The sequence below is a fragment of the Mixophyes fleayi genome, chromosome 1 (assembly GCF_038048845.1).
Source record: "Mixophyes fleayi isolate aMixFle1 chromosome 1, aMixFle1.hap1, whole genome shotgun sequence".
NCBI lineage: Eukaryota > Metazoa > Chordata > Amphibia > Anura > Limnodynastidae > Mixophyes > Mixophyes fleayi.
In genome coordinates, this window is record NC_134402.1 from 132477089 (window position 1) to 132493418 (window position 16330).

Below are 16330 nucleotides of genomic sequence, written 5' to 3' on the forward strand. Positions count from 1 at the left end.
GCTTGAAACCAATATCAGTCAAACAACAGGAGGTAAAAGTATTTTTCTTCCTGTCAATGCTCCACAACCAAAAATGTCCAGGTTCCGGTCCTTTTAATATTCAGACAGGTCTCTGGGTCAGTACTCCACAGGTCAGTCCTTCAGAGGTTAGTTGTCTGCCCCCAGTGGGTGGTCTGCACTATGGACATCAGACCTGGTCTGCTGGCTGTCCGGCTGCTAAATCAGCAGACTAGCAGTCGGCGTGACAGGCATTCTGTCCCTCTAGTGTATGCTGTGGTGAGAGCCTGTCTTCTTCTATTCAGGGATCAGTGGTTTCAGTCTACCACGGATGTCTGGGTACAGGGAATTATGGACTTGAGGTACATGATCGATCTCCTTGGGTATCCTCCGAGGCGGTTCTTTTCTACGGGACTTTCCGCATGTCTGACAAACTGACTGGCTCTGCGACAGGCCATCCACTCCCTGATTTCTTCAGAAGTTGTTATTTCAGTTCAGGAATCGCATAAAGGTTTGGGGTTTTATTCCAACCTGTTTCTTGTTCCAAAACCCAACCTTTTGTTCAGGCCAATTCTGAATCTAAAATCTTTAAACACTTAGGCCAGGATGCCCAGATTCAAAATGGCTTCTTTCAAGTCAGTAATTTAGAGTATGGAACAAGGGGAGTTTATGATGGCTCTATATATCAAGTATGCCTATCTGCATGTTCCCATCTGGGAGGCTATCAGTCCCTCGGTTGCGGTTCAGTTGGATCACTACCAATTCTAGGCACTTTCTTTTGGTCTGGCCATGGCTCCGTGGGTCTTCACAAAGATCATAGCGGTCATGACTGTGCTGTTGCTGTCCAATGGGATTACTATTATCCCTTACCTGGATGATCTTCTAAATGCGTAGTCCCCGGAGGTACTCCTCTCCCAAATCCTGGTATCAACCCAGATTCTGGAGTCCCACGGTTGGATCCTCAAGTTCAAATTGACTCCAACCTAACGGATGATCTTTTGGGGACTTGTATTCAACACCCAACTACAGCTGTGTTCTTGCCCCTAGAAAAAATTCAGCCTTTACAGAAGATGGTAAGATCTCTGTTGGGTGTCAAACAGACCTCTGCACACCTCTGCATGAGGCTTTTGAACAAGATGGTATCAACTTTCGAGGTAGTCTGGTTTGTTCAGTTTCATGCATGGGATTTCCAGCTGGAATTCTTGTTGAAGTGGAACAGATCCCACCTGAATCTGTCCAGTCAGGTATTCTGTCTTTCACCATGTGACTTTCTCAAGGGGTAGTCACCTGGTGATGAAACGCATTGGAAACGCCCGTGTACATCCCCAGTCACAACAGGAAGTGGCCGGGTGCGTTTCACTGTGGAATGCACAGAGACCTCGCTAAGAGCAGGCTCCTCGCTTCAGCTGTCTTTACCCATACTATAAGCAGCAGACTAATGAAGGACTTTTGCTGCAAGCCACCACAAGTATTCGGGCAATAGCCCACTTCTTATCTTGTAATTACCCTCAATCTTGTATTATTTGGACTTTGAACGGACAAAATTTGAATTGCATTATTTGGGATAAAAACAGACATTAATGCATACTTGAACTATATCACTACCAATATTCCAGTTTTGATTTTTGACATTGTAATTTGATCTATTGTCTCATCTATATTTCGTCTTTTGGGGAACAATTTAACTGTTCCTGGGATAAAAGCAATTTTATAAATAAGAATTTTTGGCTTGTTTAATCATTGGTTCTGCTATATTGACGTTTTTATTTGCCAATTAAAATATTTTATATAGTTAATAATGTGTTTAATAGTATATAAAAGTGCAACTTGCCTCCCTAGGGTCGTTACCTGTCAGGTTAGCCAAACATTTTTATGTTTAATAGCATATAAAGGTGTAACTTACCTCCCTAGGGTAAATAGTTATCAAAACATAATACATCAGTCAAGCGTTTACCACTGATATTGCTTTTTTAGCGCTGGACTGCCAAACTAACTTTTCTTCTTTCTTTTCTTTTTTCTTCTTTTGTATGACATGTTGTCCTTTTTGTTCAAGAGAAGTTGTTCTTTCTCTTTTTCTGTTGTTTTTTTGTCTCTATTGCCTCTTTTTCTGTAGGGCTTGGGTAAACATGAACTGCTGCCTATACAGTAAGTAGTGTATAGAGAGGGAGGAGCTAGGTCTAGTTAATGAAGTTCTTGAAGTGACCATCCCTATTCCCACTACTCTATACCCCAATGTATCCAGAGTCCTCCAGTGGACCAAGAGAAATGGATTTTACATAAGTATAAATAATACTAATATTTAATAGAAACCAGAAAATGGTGCAAAAGTGCAAAATTAATTAATAAAGATTTTTGAAAACATATTTAACACATTTTCTCTAGTAGTCTAAATTAGTCTAAATTACTTGGCCACAGTGGCACTTAGAGCATTTTACTGCAAGCACTTTCAAGCACCAATGATGTGTATGTTTGCCTAAAATGTTATATAAGGCAACAATTAACTGATTTTTTTAAAACTATGTGTTGATTCTCAAAAGCCACATTTTAAATACACTACTGTTTTACATATGTACTACTATTTTTTATTTTTATTTTTTTAATTATTTCTATGGTTTTCGTGCCTTAGATTTTCTGAACACCAATAAGATATTTAAAGTACGATCCAGGCTTCAGAAGCAAGTGCCACTAGTCACCGCACCAAAGATTGATGTGTGTTCCAACTCAAAACCTGTGGATGATGTACACTCTGAAACTCTGAAACACAGCAACCTCTTATTAGGGAATGCTTCCTGTAGTACCGTCACAACATATTCTTCCATGATATCTGATATAAATGAAAGCAAGGATGACCTTTTTCTGCAGGCCAGAGGGAGAGGTCCTATAATACTGAAACCTCAGGAAAACGTTGTTACGTCAGTGAATATGCAACCAAGTAGATGGTCAAAGTATCAAAATGTCTCTCCCAGAGGCTCACAAAATAGAGATAGGAACACGGATAATGACTTTTGTGCACAAAGTGTTTTTAGAAACTTAGATGGACTAAAGGAAATTCAGAATAATGATATGGAACCAGCTGTGTCATCTCACGTTGGCCATTTAAAGGACAGACTTGGCTACCAGAATGGTAAAGATGCTGGATCGCGGCTGCAGCTTGTCACCAAACTCCTTGCTCCAGCTGAAGGTTGTCTGCCTGTCTTGGAAAGAAAGAGAATACACTCTAGTGACACAGAAAATGAGCAGGTTTGTAAACAACCATATAAATACTTCATGTTGACAATATGAATATTAATGAAAAGATCTGCTGGGTTACTGATTTGTTATCCATAGCCGGATTCCCATGTTTTAAAGAATTATTTCTTTATAATATTGACACTTTCTAGAGAAGAATATAGTTGTGCTTGTTTTGGTTTTTTTTGTCTACACTGAACAGTTGGGTTAAATGGACTTTTCACTATCTGGGAATATCCATCTTTAGATTCTGTATTATCAGCACTCAAATCCAGTAGAGATTTCCAAATTGGGTGTGTACCATATCATGGTATGCAGCATCCCAGCTGATACATTTTTATTTAAACAGCACCACCCAGTGCTAAATAAGGTGCCCCTACTTTCCATACTGATATCCGAAGCACAGCTTGGCCCAGTAACACTCCATTGTGCTCACATGGTTTGATTTCTGTAGTCTAGAAGGAGTGGTATTGCGTCCTCTTCTGATGGAGAACTGCAGTGGTAGAACGAATACACAGAAAAAATCTCCAAGGCGCTATAATGTAAATCAGTTATGTTTATAATAAAGTATAGTAAAAATAATAAACAATATAGAGCAATATAGAAATAATTGCAATGCTCCTGGCCAGAAGCAAACATAAAACAATAATAGAAGCCGGCATGTAAACCATACTCCAATATTTTGGTGGTAGTTAAAACATGCAAACCTTTAGGATTTAAAAAGGTAAAAGTTCTGTGTTCTAAGTGTAAACGATAGATGAATAAATGAATATCTATTCCTTTATCTTATTCCAGATAAATAGAAATTGTCCAATCCATTTTAAATCCACTTACTGAACGGACAGCCAATATATGTTATGATAGTACCTTAGTTCAGAACATGTCTCCTCTGTGGATCTCAGGAACACAGTACTGTCATAGGAAATAAATACCTTCTCAACGAGAGGAACGTTTGCCTCCTTTGCCCCAACTGAATTCTCAATCCAAATAATAGCAGAGTGTAGGGAAAATCCATCCTGTGCTGCTCTCACTCCTTCCACGATTTTTGAGGCAGCCGGCTGTATGTAGAACCTTCTGATGAAAGTGCTAGCACAGCACAGAAACGCGTCAAGGCACCTTGTTTTATTTCATATTGTTTGCATCCTATTTTCCTCCTGGACTGTTAAAAGAGAACTGCTTCATTTATCATTTTCGGATTAACTACATCTTTCTTCTCTAGCAATTACAGGAGACTTCTTGAAGGTTTGCATGTTTTAACTACCACCAAAATATTGGAGTATGGTTTACATGCCGGCTTCTATTATTGTTTTATGTTTTCTTCTGGCCAGGAGCATTGAAATTATTTCTATATTGCTCTATATTGTTTATTATCTTTACTATACTTTACTATAAACATTACTGATTTACATTATAGTACCTTGGAGATTTTTAGTATCCCTTTTGGTAGGTTTTAAGGTTTCCCTACTTTTCTCTTTTTGGGCTGCTTTATACATATCCATCTGAAGATAGCACAGATAAGATCCTGCATCTTCATTGCAGTGGTAGAACATTGAAAACCTAAATAAAAACCTTTATTTGTGTTGTTTCTCTGACTTAATTATATTACTTATATATCAAATTATTATTTTTAAGGGGTGTGTGACTGGGATATAAGCACCTTTAAGTTTTAATACTTGCTCTCCTACTCATTGGTGTGTACTGGTTTGAATCAAGAGAGAATATAACAAACTGTGGCCATTCATCAGAATGTTTACAGCAGCATTTGCACTCATATGATGGTGTACTTGAGAACAGTAATCTCTGTGACTGTGTCAGTGTTATAATGCAGGGAGGTGATCACAGTGCTGCCTGCTTTGGCCACACTCCCAGAAACACAAGTGGTGAAATGATGTCTGCATCATTTGCTTATGTATAAGCTTGATTTCATGAATAAAAAGGCTGTTATCAATATAGCAAACAGTTGCTCTATATGTATTATATAGGCAGGTCTTTGCTGCTAAGCTATAAACCGTGAACAGGATTCTACAAGTGAGTGGATCAAGGATTTTTAAAAAAAGATTCTCAAAAGGGGGCTATGCACGTTTTTTTATTTATCTCCAAGTCATAATAAAATCATTGGCAAATTAGTGTCATTTACTTTTCTACTTGTTGTCTAAAGTTGCTCACACATGGGGCCTCCAAATCTGTGTGAAATTTTGCCTTTGCAGACAAACTATACTGACCAGCAGAGATTAGACCATTAGACTCTTGGCCACATTAAATAGGCTTATGGGTAAATTGCTGCTATTGGCCGACCACATTTTGCACAAGTCCTGATTAGCATCTGATCGATCTCAATCAATAAGGTCATGCCTGGGATTGCCATTAATTTTGGGTCCACAGTTGTCTGGGACAAAATTGTCTATGCATATAGACCGGTTTACTTGATTAGACTGAGAAAAACTAGTACTTTATCGCAGGGGTCACAGCACAGTTGTCCTGTTTGCACCATATTATTACAGTTTACATTTTAATCTTAACTAACAGCTGAGTTCTGAAATATAAATCGGGTAGCATACAGTTTGTTTGTTGTTTTTTATGCGGCATTGTTATTTGTAGCTGTGTCTTTTTCTATATTCTGCCTATTCTGAACATATATTTCATATTATTATTTCAGATCTTGCTGTCTTGTGAGCTGCTATTTCCATGTAGACAGGTTGTACTGTCTCTATCAATTCCAAAAAGAAAAGTGAATATTCCAGCTGTATTCAAGTCACCAGCACATTATAAACAGATCTTCAGTGCATCCCTCACTGGTAGGAGAATTTTTATTTTTTTCGTCAATAGATTTTACATTACATGATTAACATAGCTTAAACTGTGAACGTCTCTCAGAGTGGAACTTCCACCATTAATAAAGCTTCCATCCCCCACAAGTAAAAGTCCAACGGGGTCCCTCTCCTGGGATCTCTTCTTCACATTCGCTGCTGACAACTTTTGCAAGGTAAAGATAAGGCACCCCAGGTGTGGAGGCTTCCTAATAGGGAAAACTTCACTTTCAGTCGAATTTAATAGAATTTGCATTATATGTATACAGCCTATCCCTTGAAAAGCTGTTAGTTATTTTTTTTTTATAGGAAGGTCATTATACATATTGTTAAAACGTGCTGACTAAAACAAGATTATTCTCAACTATTACAAGCTTTTTGTTTTATAAAAAATATTTGATTATGTTCCAATGCAATTTGGCTACTCGAGTATTATCTCTGAATTAAATTTAGTGCAAAAATATATATTATGTAAATTGCAATGTAGTTCATGAATGCTTACATGGCTGCATTTGTATTCTAATTAACAAAACTACCTTGTGAAAATCATTTGTCACATATAGTTCTGCCTTTACCTCATCCTTCCAAGTGCTGTTTAAACTACAAGGTCTATAGAATGGCTTTGCCAGTTAATCCTAAAGTGAGTAAAAGGATTTGCCATGGCTCTGTATATAGGATTAGCTAGCGTCTCTGACAATTACAGAAAATACCTACTGCAAAGCAGAATTGATTCTGACTTTCATGAGTCATCCTCTTCCAAAAAGAGACATATGATTGTTATAGCTGGTTAAACAGTACTATAAATACTGCAATATTTTGGCTTTACTATCTATTCACTTGTGTAGTACTGTTAGTGTAGTAGTTTAAACCCAGTCTTTGGTTGGTTTTTTAAAGTAAATACATTTGTATGAGAGCAGTTATTAATAAGGTGAGGCTCAAAAACATTGTCCTGAATGTACTCCGATAACAAGTTCACCTTCTAATGCTTGTCATACACATATTGGTCATTTAGACTGAACAGCTAGATCGGTGACCAATTTGTGCAAGCACATGATAGTGAAGGCCGCCTGCCAATCGGATTTACCAGTATTTCAGACTAAAATCTGTTCGACCCACATTGGATTTTTATTGGGTTAAGTCAGGTTTGGACAGAATTTTGAAAAGCTCAGGAGTCAATCAATGAACACTAGGGGGCATATTCAATTGGCCGCGTTACTGTCAAAAGTAACGTGGCTTGCGCACTATTACCATTATTAATAGTGCGCATAATTACCGTTATTACGGTACCTTTAACACTGGCTTTCTGCTCGCAGCTCAGGGAACTGCGAGCTGCAATCCGGGTTAGAATTACCGTAATAATCGTAATACTTTTAACGCCACGTTACTTTTGCGAGTAACGTGGCTAATTGAATATGCCCGTAGGAGCTTGCATGAGTTTTCAGGATCCTATGAAGTTGTCCATCCATCAATATACGTGACAGCAGCACATTGGCTCCCTGGCATGTGGGATGTGTCCAGGCCTGGGTTACGTGATAATCCTGGCCCCACACATGGAGTGATGTTATTGGATTTTGGAACATGTTCAAAATATTATACATAATGATAGCATCCCAAAGGGCATATTCAATTGTCCGTGTTTCCCGCGGCATTAAAAGTATTACCGGTATTATGGTAATGCTAAGCCGGACTCCCTGAGCTGCGAGCAGAAAGCCGGCGTTAAAGGTACCGTAATAACGGTAATTATACTCACTATTACCGTAATAACGGTAATAGTGCACAAGTCGCGTTACTTTTGCGAGTAACGCTGACAATTGAATATGCCCCAAGACACTTGTTAAAATGTCCTAATTCAAAACCAGAAAGTCTTAGATTTAAGGCAATCAAACATGTTTATTGAAATTTAGTGACACACTTCTTAAATTAATCCAAAAGAGAAACATCGTCTGGTAAGTAATATGAATATCAATTACATTAATCACTTTTTCCAATATCAAAATGTCTTAACAATTTTTTATCTTGTATTTATCTTATATTTTTTACATGTCTTAAAAAAATGTACTTACAATATTTATATATTTGGGCTCACAATGCTTTAACATGGGTGTCTGATAATGTTTCTGCCTTACAGTAGCCACACACGCTTTCACTACCAACAGCTTTAGTTGATATGTCATTATCTTATGTATCAAGTGTTCCCCAAAACATCTTAGACCAGTGACGGCCAACCTGATACATTATGGGGGCCTCATGGTGCGGGCTTCTAACCCTAATTATCAGTAATAAGTTAAAACAATACATTTAATCATAGATATAGACACCTATCTGTAATATATCAGCAAGTATTTTAAATAAGTGTTACAAGCAATAACAAATCTGACAGTAAATTGGGAAGGAGCTGTGGGATCAGAGAGCCGCATGCAGTCCTAGGACTGCCTGTTGCCCATCACTGTAGTTGATTGTTAACTCATTTGGGCAGGTCCATCTTTACCTTCTGTTTCATGTTATTATTATGTATCATGATCTCCTCGGTGTAAAGCGCTGCTTGATATGCTGGCACTATATAAATAAAGGATAAAAATAATCAAATGTATTTATATGAGAAGATTTATCTTTAATTAGAAGAGATTTTAATTTAAAAAATATTTCCTATTTTATATATTGAAAGAGTGGGAGTATATATATATATATATGTATTTAGAATGCATAAAATTCTGGTTATGCTGTCCTGATTTATGCAGAACATTTTAATTATTGAACAATATTTGAAACTGCTAGTGGAATGAAAACTATTTCACTAGCGTGTATAATACACTGTTCATGAGAACTTTGAATATTTTAGTTTACAGTTTGTTCCTCTTGTTTTCACTTCCCCTATATAAACAGAAAAACACAGTGTAATGATCAGGTTTTCAAGAACTTGATTATCGTAAAGATCCACGCTTACTTTAGGATGATTATCTATGCATTTGATTGGTTAAGGCCAGTGAATTTCTTCCTTGATATCGCATTGCATTATGCCTTAATTTAAATTTTTTTGTTTAATTTTATTCTGATATTGCATTCATGCAATAATGGGAACATGTATTGCAAATCATTGGACTGTAAGAGATGTATTTTCTTAATTTATTATGAACCTCTTCAATCTGCAATAGCAGCCATTACAGTGGGTAGAATCCCTTTCTAGTTTAGGTAGAGACGGATTAGAAAACGCCCATCGGTTGGCATATAAGGCAGCTCTTCCTCTTCCCCTATGTCTTTTCCTGTCACTAGTATTTGGTAAGGTCAGGCAGTGTTTTATTGTTTTTCTCTAGTGCAGGGAGTTACTAATTTTGTCCCAGGGACGCACCATCCGATGGTGTAAGCCAAGGACTGGACTGGCAACCCGAGGAACACCATTCTACTACCTCTGGGAGCAGATTTGGTGTAGGAAAGTCAAATTTGATGCAGATTTTTCGGACTTCGGCTTTTAAAGCTTACACCGCATCACATGGCTAGAGACCAGGCTATGGAAGGCTCAGAGATGCTCTAAGTGTTCCCTTTTTGTGAAAAGTTTTCCCACAGTCATTTGGTGTGAGCTAACAGCGAAATGGAGCATGACGCAAGGATTCCTCTTTGACATTATGGCGACAAGCAGAAATACCATAGTACTCAGGTTCTACTCTCAAAGCTCCAGAGGCAGAGGGAATAGATGCCCTGACAGTTCCATGAACATTTCACTCATCATTCACATTCTAAAAAAAGTTATATGAACAGAGAAGGTAGAAGTGTTTTCCATTTTTTGGCCTGGCCATCTGTGGTTCCCGGAAACTTGGGAGATGTTTCGGGAGTGATAATAAAAGTGGTGGTCTCAGTAACAATTAATTTTGCTCACAGAGTTGAAAAATTACAAGCACTGCGGTGCGAGCATCCATTTCTGAATGTCTATGCAGATAAGGTGGTACTTAGAGCCAATACAGTGTTTCTGTCTAAAGTAGTATCTACCTCTCACTTTAATCAGGAGGTTGTACTGTCATCCCTTTTGTCCATAACCTAACAATGAAAAAGGAAGAGAAAGCTGCACTGTTTGAACTTGATAAGAGTAATTTTCATATGTTTATACAGGACAGAAGGAATCAGAAACACAGAAAAACTCTTTGGGCTAGATTTACTAAGCTGCAGGTTTGAAAAAGTGGGGATGTTGCCTATAGCAACCAATCAGATTCTAGCAATCATTTTGCAGAATGTACTAAAAAAAATGATAGCTAGAATCTGATTGGTTGCTATAGGCAACATCCCCACTTTTTCAAACCCGCAGCTTAGTAAATCCTAGCCCTTTGTGGTTTGTGCTGGGCTTTTGAAAGGTGTGTCCCTTCTAAACAAGCCATATCCAGATGAATTAAATAATTACTTGTACAGGCATTCTAGATGAATGGGTGTAAGGTTCTAAGGGCCCAATCAAGATGGACAGTAGCAACTTCTTGGATAAGAAAGATTCAGCCTTCAGCAACAGCTTTGTAAAGCAGCTGGTTTGATGTTTTTCCATACATTTATATTATCATCTGGATGTCTTATCCTCCACTGATTCTCAGTTTAGAAGATGTTTTCTGCTCAGCCACTAAATAAATTCATGATTTTGCAGCATGTGTGGCATGTTGGGTTTTTTGTGGCTCTCCCTACTGCATTTCTAGATTAAATCCCATTGTCATTGCTACCATGGATGACTCGAGGAAAAATGAATATTATGCTGTTAATTCTTATTCCTCAAAATACTCGATGGCAGCCCAATTTCCCACACATACATTTATTATGTTTATATTATTCAGAAAAAGCTTACGTGGCAGCTCCCAGGAAAGAACCACTTGGCTGGGGTAGCTATCAGAGACACACCACATCCGGCCATGCTGCTTAGTCCTCAGGACTGGTAGCGAGGTCCAATCTGAAGTCAAAGAATTGTAGAAGGTAGAATAGTGATGAACGAAGCCTAGGTTGGAGAAGGTGGAATCAAGATGTACAGTCCAATAAAACAAGTATTTTCAAAGCACAAGCAAAAACAAAACTTTGTTCCTGCAAAGTTTTGGTAGAACTGAGGGACCAATAGTGTCTACAGAGAGGTGAGATAAATGTTATGATTTTCTTGACCTTTTCACTGAAGGGCTGATTGCAGAGTAGGGAAAGCTGTACAGTAGTCCAGGTGAGGTAACTATAAAGAAAGAAAAGGTGTTTGTAGCTGTCATTGTTATCTGACATCTGTCACCTGGAGCTAGTGTTGTGAAGTCACTCAAATATAAGGCAGGAGAAGCTGCCTTATAGACCATCTGTGGGGGGGTTTTCTAACCTGTCTGTGCCTAAACTGGAAAGAGATTCTACCCATTGTAATTGGAGCCATGGAGTATTTTGAGGAAAAGGAATTAAATGTAAGCATCATTGGCAAATTTTTTTAACTTCCCGTTTGATTGCTGTGAGAAGACACCCCTACTTTAGTCTGGTGAAAGGAGGGGTTCCTCCTATTTAAACTTGCTGCTTATTGTGTCAAGCCACCCCTCCTGAAAAAGTCCTTTGATAGTCTAACCTAGTGCTTAAAAGCCAATAAAAATGTCCCAAGAAGAAGTTAATTGCATGATGGAAGCCCTTTCTTTAATGTCTGTTATATGTTCTTAAGACCCAGCTTATATTCCTGGTTTTAATGAATTGAAAGACTACATTGTTATGAGTATTAGTTAAACCCACAAAATTGATGAAACTGTGTCGACAATAAAAAAATAAAAAGTGTTCGGGGCTGTAATTCTGCCTCAGGTGGACAAGGAGAGGTATAAACAGCTGCCTGTTCCCATCTTCACACCCCCTGCATTGGAGCTATGGCAGTCCACACTATCCGTCTATTTTTTCCTCTCCATCTTCGTGTTGCTGTCCTTCATCTCCCCCAGGTCCAGTTTCCCAATTCCTTGACAACTTTGCAGCTTGACTCACTTATCCTTTGACCTGCCTACACTTATACTAGGTGATTTAAACATTTCCATTGATAATCTTACGGTCTCTTCTGCCAACTTCTTTCATTTTCACTTTCTCCTTTGGTCTCTCCGAATGCCTCCCCACCTGCACCCAAATCCACATGTACACAAGGAAACCGAAGTAATCTTAAACCAGTCCACTTCTGATTTTCACTAAAAGTTATTTTTTCCAATGACTGCATTGTTCTGTCCTAATCAGGCTGCCTCATTCTATAACAAAACACTCACTTCAGCCCTTAAAAATGCAGCTCCAGCTACTTCATATAGTCTCCAACGATCCAAATCTCAAACATGTCATACCAAACAGACTTGCTACTTTCAAAAGTGCTCCTGCACTGCAGAGCGCCGCTGGAGGAAATCTCGTTCCTATCCTGATTTCCTCCACTATAAATTCATCCTTTCCTCTTATAGCACTTGCCTTTCAATTGCCAAACAAGCATTCTTTAAATCTCTAATATCCACCCAGTCTAACCCAAGTCACTTCTTTGCCACCTTCAACTCACTTCTCTGCCCACCTGTACCTCCTCCCCCTTCCTCCATCACAGCCCATGATTTTGCCACCTATTTCAAAGACAAATTCGACACCATTCTACTAGATATTTCCTCATGCCAAATTCCACTCACCCCACCCACTCTACCCACCTTTACTTACACTCCCCAATCCAGCCTTAATTCATTCTCTCCAGTAACTGAAGATGAAGTCTCTGCACTCCTCTCATCATCTCACCCTACAACCTGTCCCCTCGACCCTATTCCCTCCCAACTTCTCCACTCCCTCTCCTCCACTGCGTTTCCACCTCTATCTCACCTCTTCAACTTGTCTCTCTGCACTGGCACATTTCTATCCTCCTTTAAACATGCGCTCATCTCGCCAATTCTAAAGAAAACCATCTCTCGATCCAGCCTCTCTCTCCAACTACCACCCTATTTTTCTCCTCCTCCTTGCCTCCAAAGTACTTGAGCGATTAGCGTACAAACGCCTGTCTCACTTTCTCTCCTCTCATTCCATTCTCGACTCTGCAATTAGGCTTCTGCCCCCAACCTTTCACTGAAACTGCTCTCACAAAAATAATCAATGATCTACTTACTTGAAAGTCTAAGGGTAATTTCTCCATACACATTCTCCGGGACCTCTCTGCTGCTTTTGACACTGTTGATCACCCTCTTCTCCTACACACCCTTCACTCCATTGGCCTTCGTGACACAGTTTTTTCCTAGTTCACTTCTTACACATCTAACTGCTCCTTTAGTGTTTCTACCTCTGGAACATCCTTCTTTCTACTCCCACTATCTGTTGGCATCCCACTAGCTCTGTTCTTGGCCTTTACTTTTCTCTTTCACACTAGTTGGGGGACACTGTTCACCTTGGGCTATAGAGGGCGCTGGGGGAGTAATGGCACTAAAAATCTTGTCTAGCCTGCTTACCTCCCCTTTGTGCCCTCTCCACAGGAAGAGCTCAGTTTTTTTTCTTAGTGTCTACGGAGCAGGGCACTTTTTGTCTAGTCTTAGAGGGTTTTTGTTGTGTTATTTATAGATGGCTAGGATTTCTCAGCGGCGATCACCGGGTTACTGCCGCGGCTACTTCAAGGAGAGTGCTTGAGGCACTTTAGTGCCGCCCCCCCAGATCTATAAATGGCTCCCGGAAAAAGGGTCACCTGGCACGCTGGTAGTGTCCAGGACCCAACCGCTTCCAGGGAGGAGATGCGGGCCGCGCTGGGAGCCGCGGCAGCATGCTACGGTTGCCCGTGACTGCTGTGGAGGCGGAGCTGCTTGCGGTCCAGTTGCCCAGCCTGTCAGCCGGCATTTGGTGGAGACGTTGAGGTGCAAACAGGTAGTGAGGCATACTATGCTGGTGGGGAGCTGTCGCTGGAGCACAGTCCCCACAAGGGTCTGATGTGTGAGGTTTTTCTGCAATTAGAAATGTATGTTTTTTGCTGATTTTCTGCAGGTCAGCAGAGAGTTAAGTGGGAGTGGTTAAGTAATAGCTCACCTGTTTTTTTCCAGCCATTTACCACCTGACCTGCAGGACACTCAGATGCAGACACATCCCTGGGGATTGAGAACCAGTAGATAAAGAGTGGCTTTGCTGTTTCTTATATTTTTTTCAGTGTTTGTGTGTTTTCTATTTGCTGTACATCCTGGGGGTACATTACAAAACACTTCTGGTTCTAGTCTTAGCTGAAGCACTGTATTATTGTGTTTATAGTTTGCCCTATACTGTACAGTTCTTCTTTGTTATAAGATAGTTCTACAGTGCGTGTGCGTTTAACGTTCTGTTTTGCAATATGTCAGAAAGAGGGACCGGGGCCAAATCCAAGGCTGTCTCTGTAATGTACTACACCTGTACTAGGTGGGAGTCTAAATTGCCTGGTGGAGCGTCAGACCAGGGGGGCCTATGCACGGTATGCAAGGCCGAGGACCTGGGCGGGCGCTCGTCTACGGGTGCGTTGGACATCATAGAACCAGCCTGGGCCAAGGAGCTGGCATGGTCTATTGCCGAATTAAAGAGAGACGACCAACGCCTGGGGACGGTATGTGCTGATTCCTCTTCTCCGGATATCACCTGCCATAGGATCTTCCGCACTTTGTCTGAAGGGAGAAAAACCCCCTGACAATTTGTGTCAAACAACCATCTTGGGTTGGTATCCAAGAAGAGCGTGGTTTTCAGATCTTCTAGACATGACGGTGGATCGTCCTTGGCTTCTGCTTCTCAGGAAGGATCTTCACAGTCAAGGTCCTTTCTTTCATTAGGACCTAGATCGATTGGCTTGGAGGTTAAATGCATGATTCTCAGAAAGAAAGAGTTTTCGGAGAGAGTGGTTAAAACCATGATCCAGTCGAATAAACCGTCATCATCCACCATTTATCAACACATTTGGAAAGGATATAAATGTTGGTGTGAGAAGGTCAAAGTGCCTACTAATTCTTCTCGTTTGGTCAGGGTTGGCTTTTCTGCAAGATGGTTTAGACAAGAGATTGAGGTTGTCGTCCCTTAAGGTCCAGGTAGCGGCGTTTGTCAGTGTATTTTCAGAAACATATCGCTCTGTTACCAGAGGTGCAGACGTTTCTACAGGGTGTACTTCATGTACAACCGCCTTTTTTTCCGCCTGTGGCTCCGTGGGACCTAAACTTGGTCCTTTTGGCACTTCAAACGTCGCCCTTTGAACCTTTTGGAGTCTGTTTCTTTAAAACGTTTCTTGTGGAAAGTGACCTTTTTGCTGGCAATTGCTTCGGCCAGATGGGTTTCGGATTTGGCAGCCCTGTCACGTCAGGCTTCTTTTCTGATTTTTCCATGACGATCGTGTGGTTCTTAGAACTAAGCTTTCGTTTCAACCAAAGGTGGTCTCCAGGCTTCACATAAATCAGGATATTGTTCTGCTGGTTCTTCCTCAGGATTTGCTGGTGCCTGGTCAGGACTCAGTCTCTTTAGATGTGATAAGAGCTTTGAGGATTTATGTGGCCCGTACAGCTTTGGTTTGGAAGACTGATAGCCTTCTAGTCCCGTATGACGATCTCAAGCGTTGCTGGCTGGCCACAAAGCAGATGGTGGCTAGATGGATCACTGCTACTTTCCGGCAGAGACATTTCAGAGGACTCTCCAGTTCCTGAAGTTCTGACAGCTCATTTCACTAGGTCTGTTAGCGCCTCTTTGGTGGCGCGGCATGGGGCCTCAGCTGAGCAGTTGTGTAGGGCAGCTACTTGGTCTTCTGTTCATACATTCAACAGGTTTTATCATTTCCACGTCTTTGCTTTAAAAGGCACAAGTTTTGGCCGTAAAGTTTTATGTGCCGCTCATTCTGAGCATTCCCACCCATAGGGGCAGCTTTAGAATGTTCCCAAGGTGAGCAGTATCCCTCAACTAGTGTGAAAGAGAAAATAGGATTCTTTTACTTATCGTAAAATCTCTTTCTCTGAACACAAGTTGGGGGACACTGCTCTCCCACCATTTGTTCTGACAGTTCTGCAGTGTGTTCTGTTGGTTGTGTTTTTTCCCTCTCTTGTGGCTTGGTTAATAAATAAGCTGAGCTCTTCCTGTGGAGGGGGCATAGAGGGGAGGGGAGCAGACTAAAAAAGTTTTTTAGTGCCATTACTCCCACAGCGCCCTATATACCCCAAGGTGAGCAGTGTCCCCCAACTCGTGTTCAGAGAAAGAGATTTAACGGCAAGTACAAAAATCCTATTTTTTCATTATACACCTCTTCTCTTTGGACACTAATTCGCTCATTCGGCCTCCAATACTACCTCTACGCTGATGACACCGAAATCTATATCTTTTCCCCTGACCTCTCTCCTTCTGTATCTCGTGTAACC

General features: G+C 40.4%; 1 protein-coding gene across 7 annotated transcripts in view; it reads left to right on the plus strand.

Annotated features, from left to right (window-relative positions):
- Nucleotides 1-16330, plus strand: part of ZGRF1 (zinc finger GRF-type containing 1) — a 106175-nt gene that overhangs the window by 31524 nt on the left and 58321 nt on the right. For all 7 annotated transcript variants that reach the window (XM_075200441.1, XM_075200448.1, XM_075200427.1 and 4 more), the window contains exons 11-12: nt 2624-3237; nt 5882-6020. In XM_075200441.1, the coding sequence (XP_075056542.1) occupies nt 2624-3237; nt 5882-6020 (753 nt within the window). The remainder of the gene's footprint in view (nt 1-2623; nt 3238-5881; nt 6021-16330) is intronic.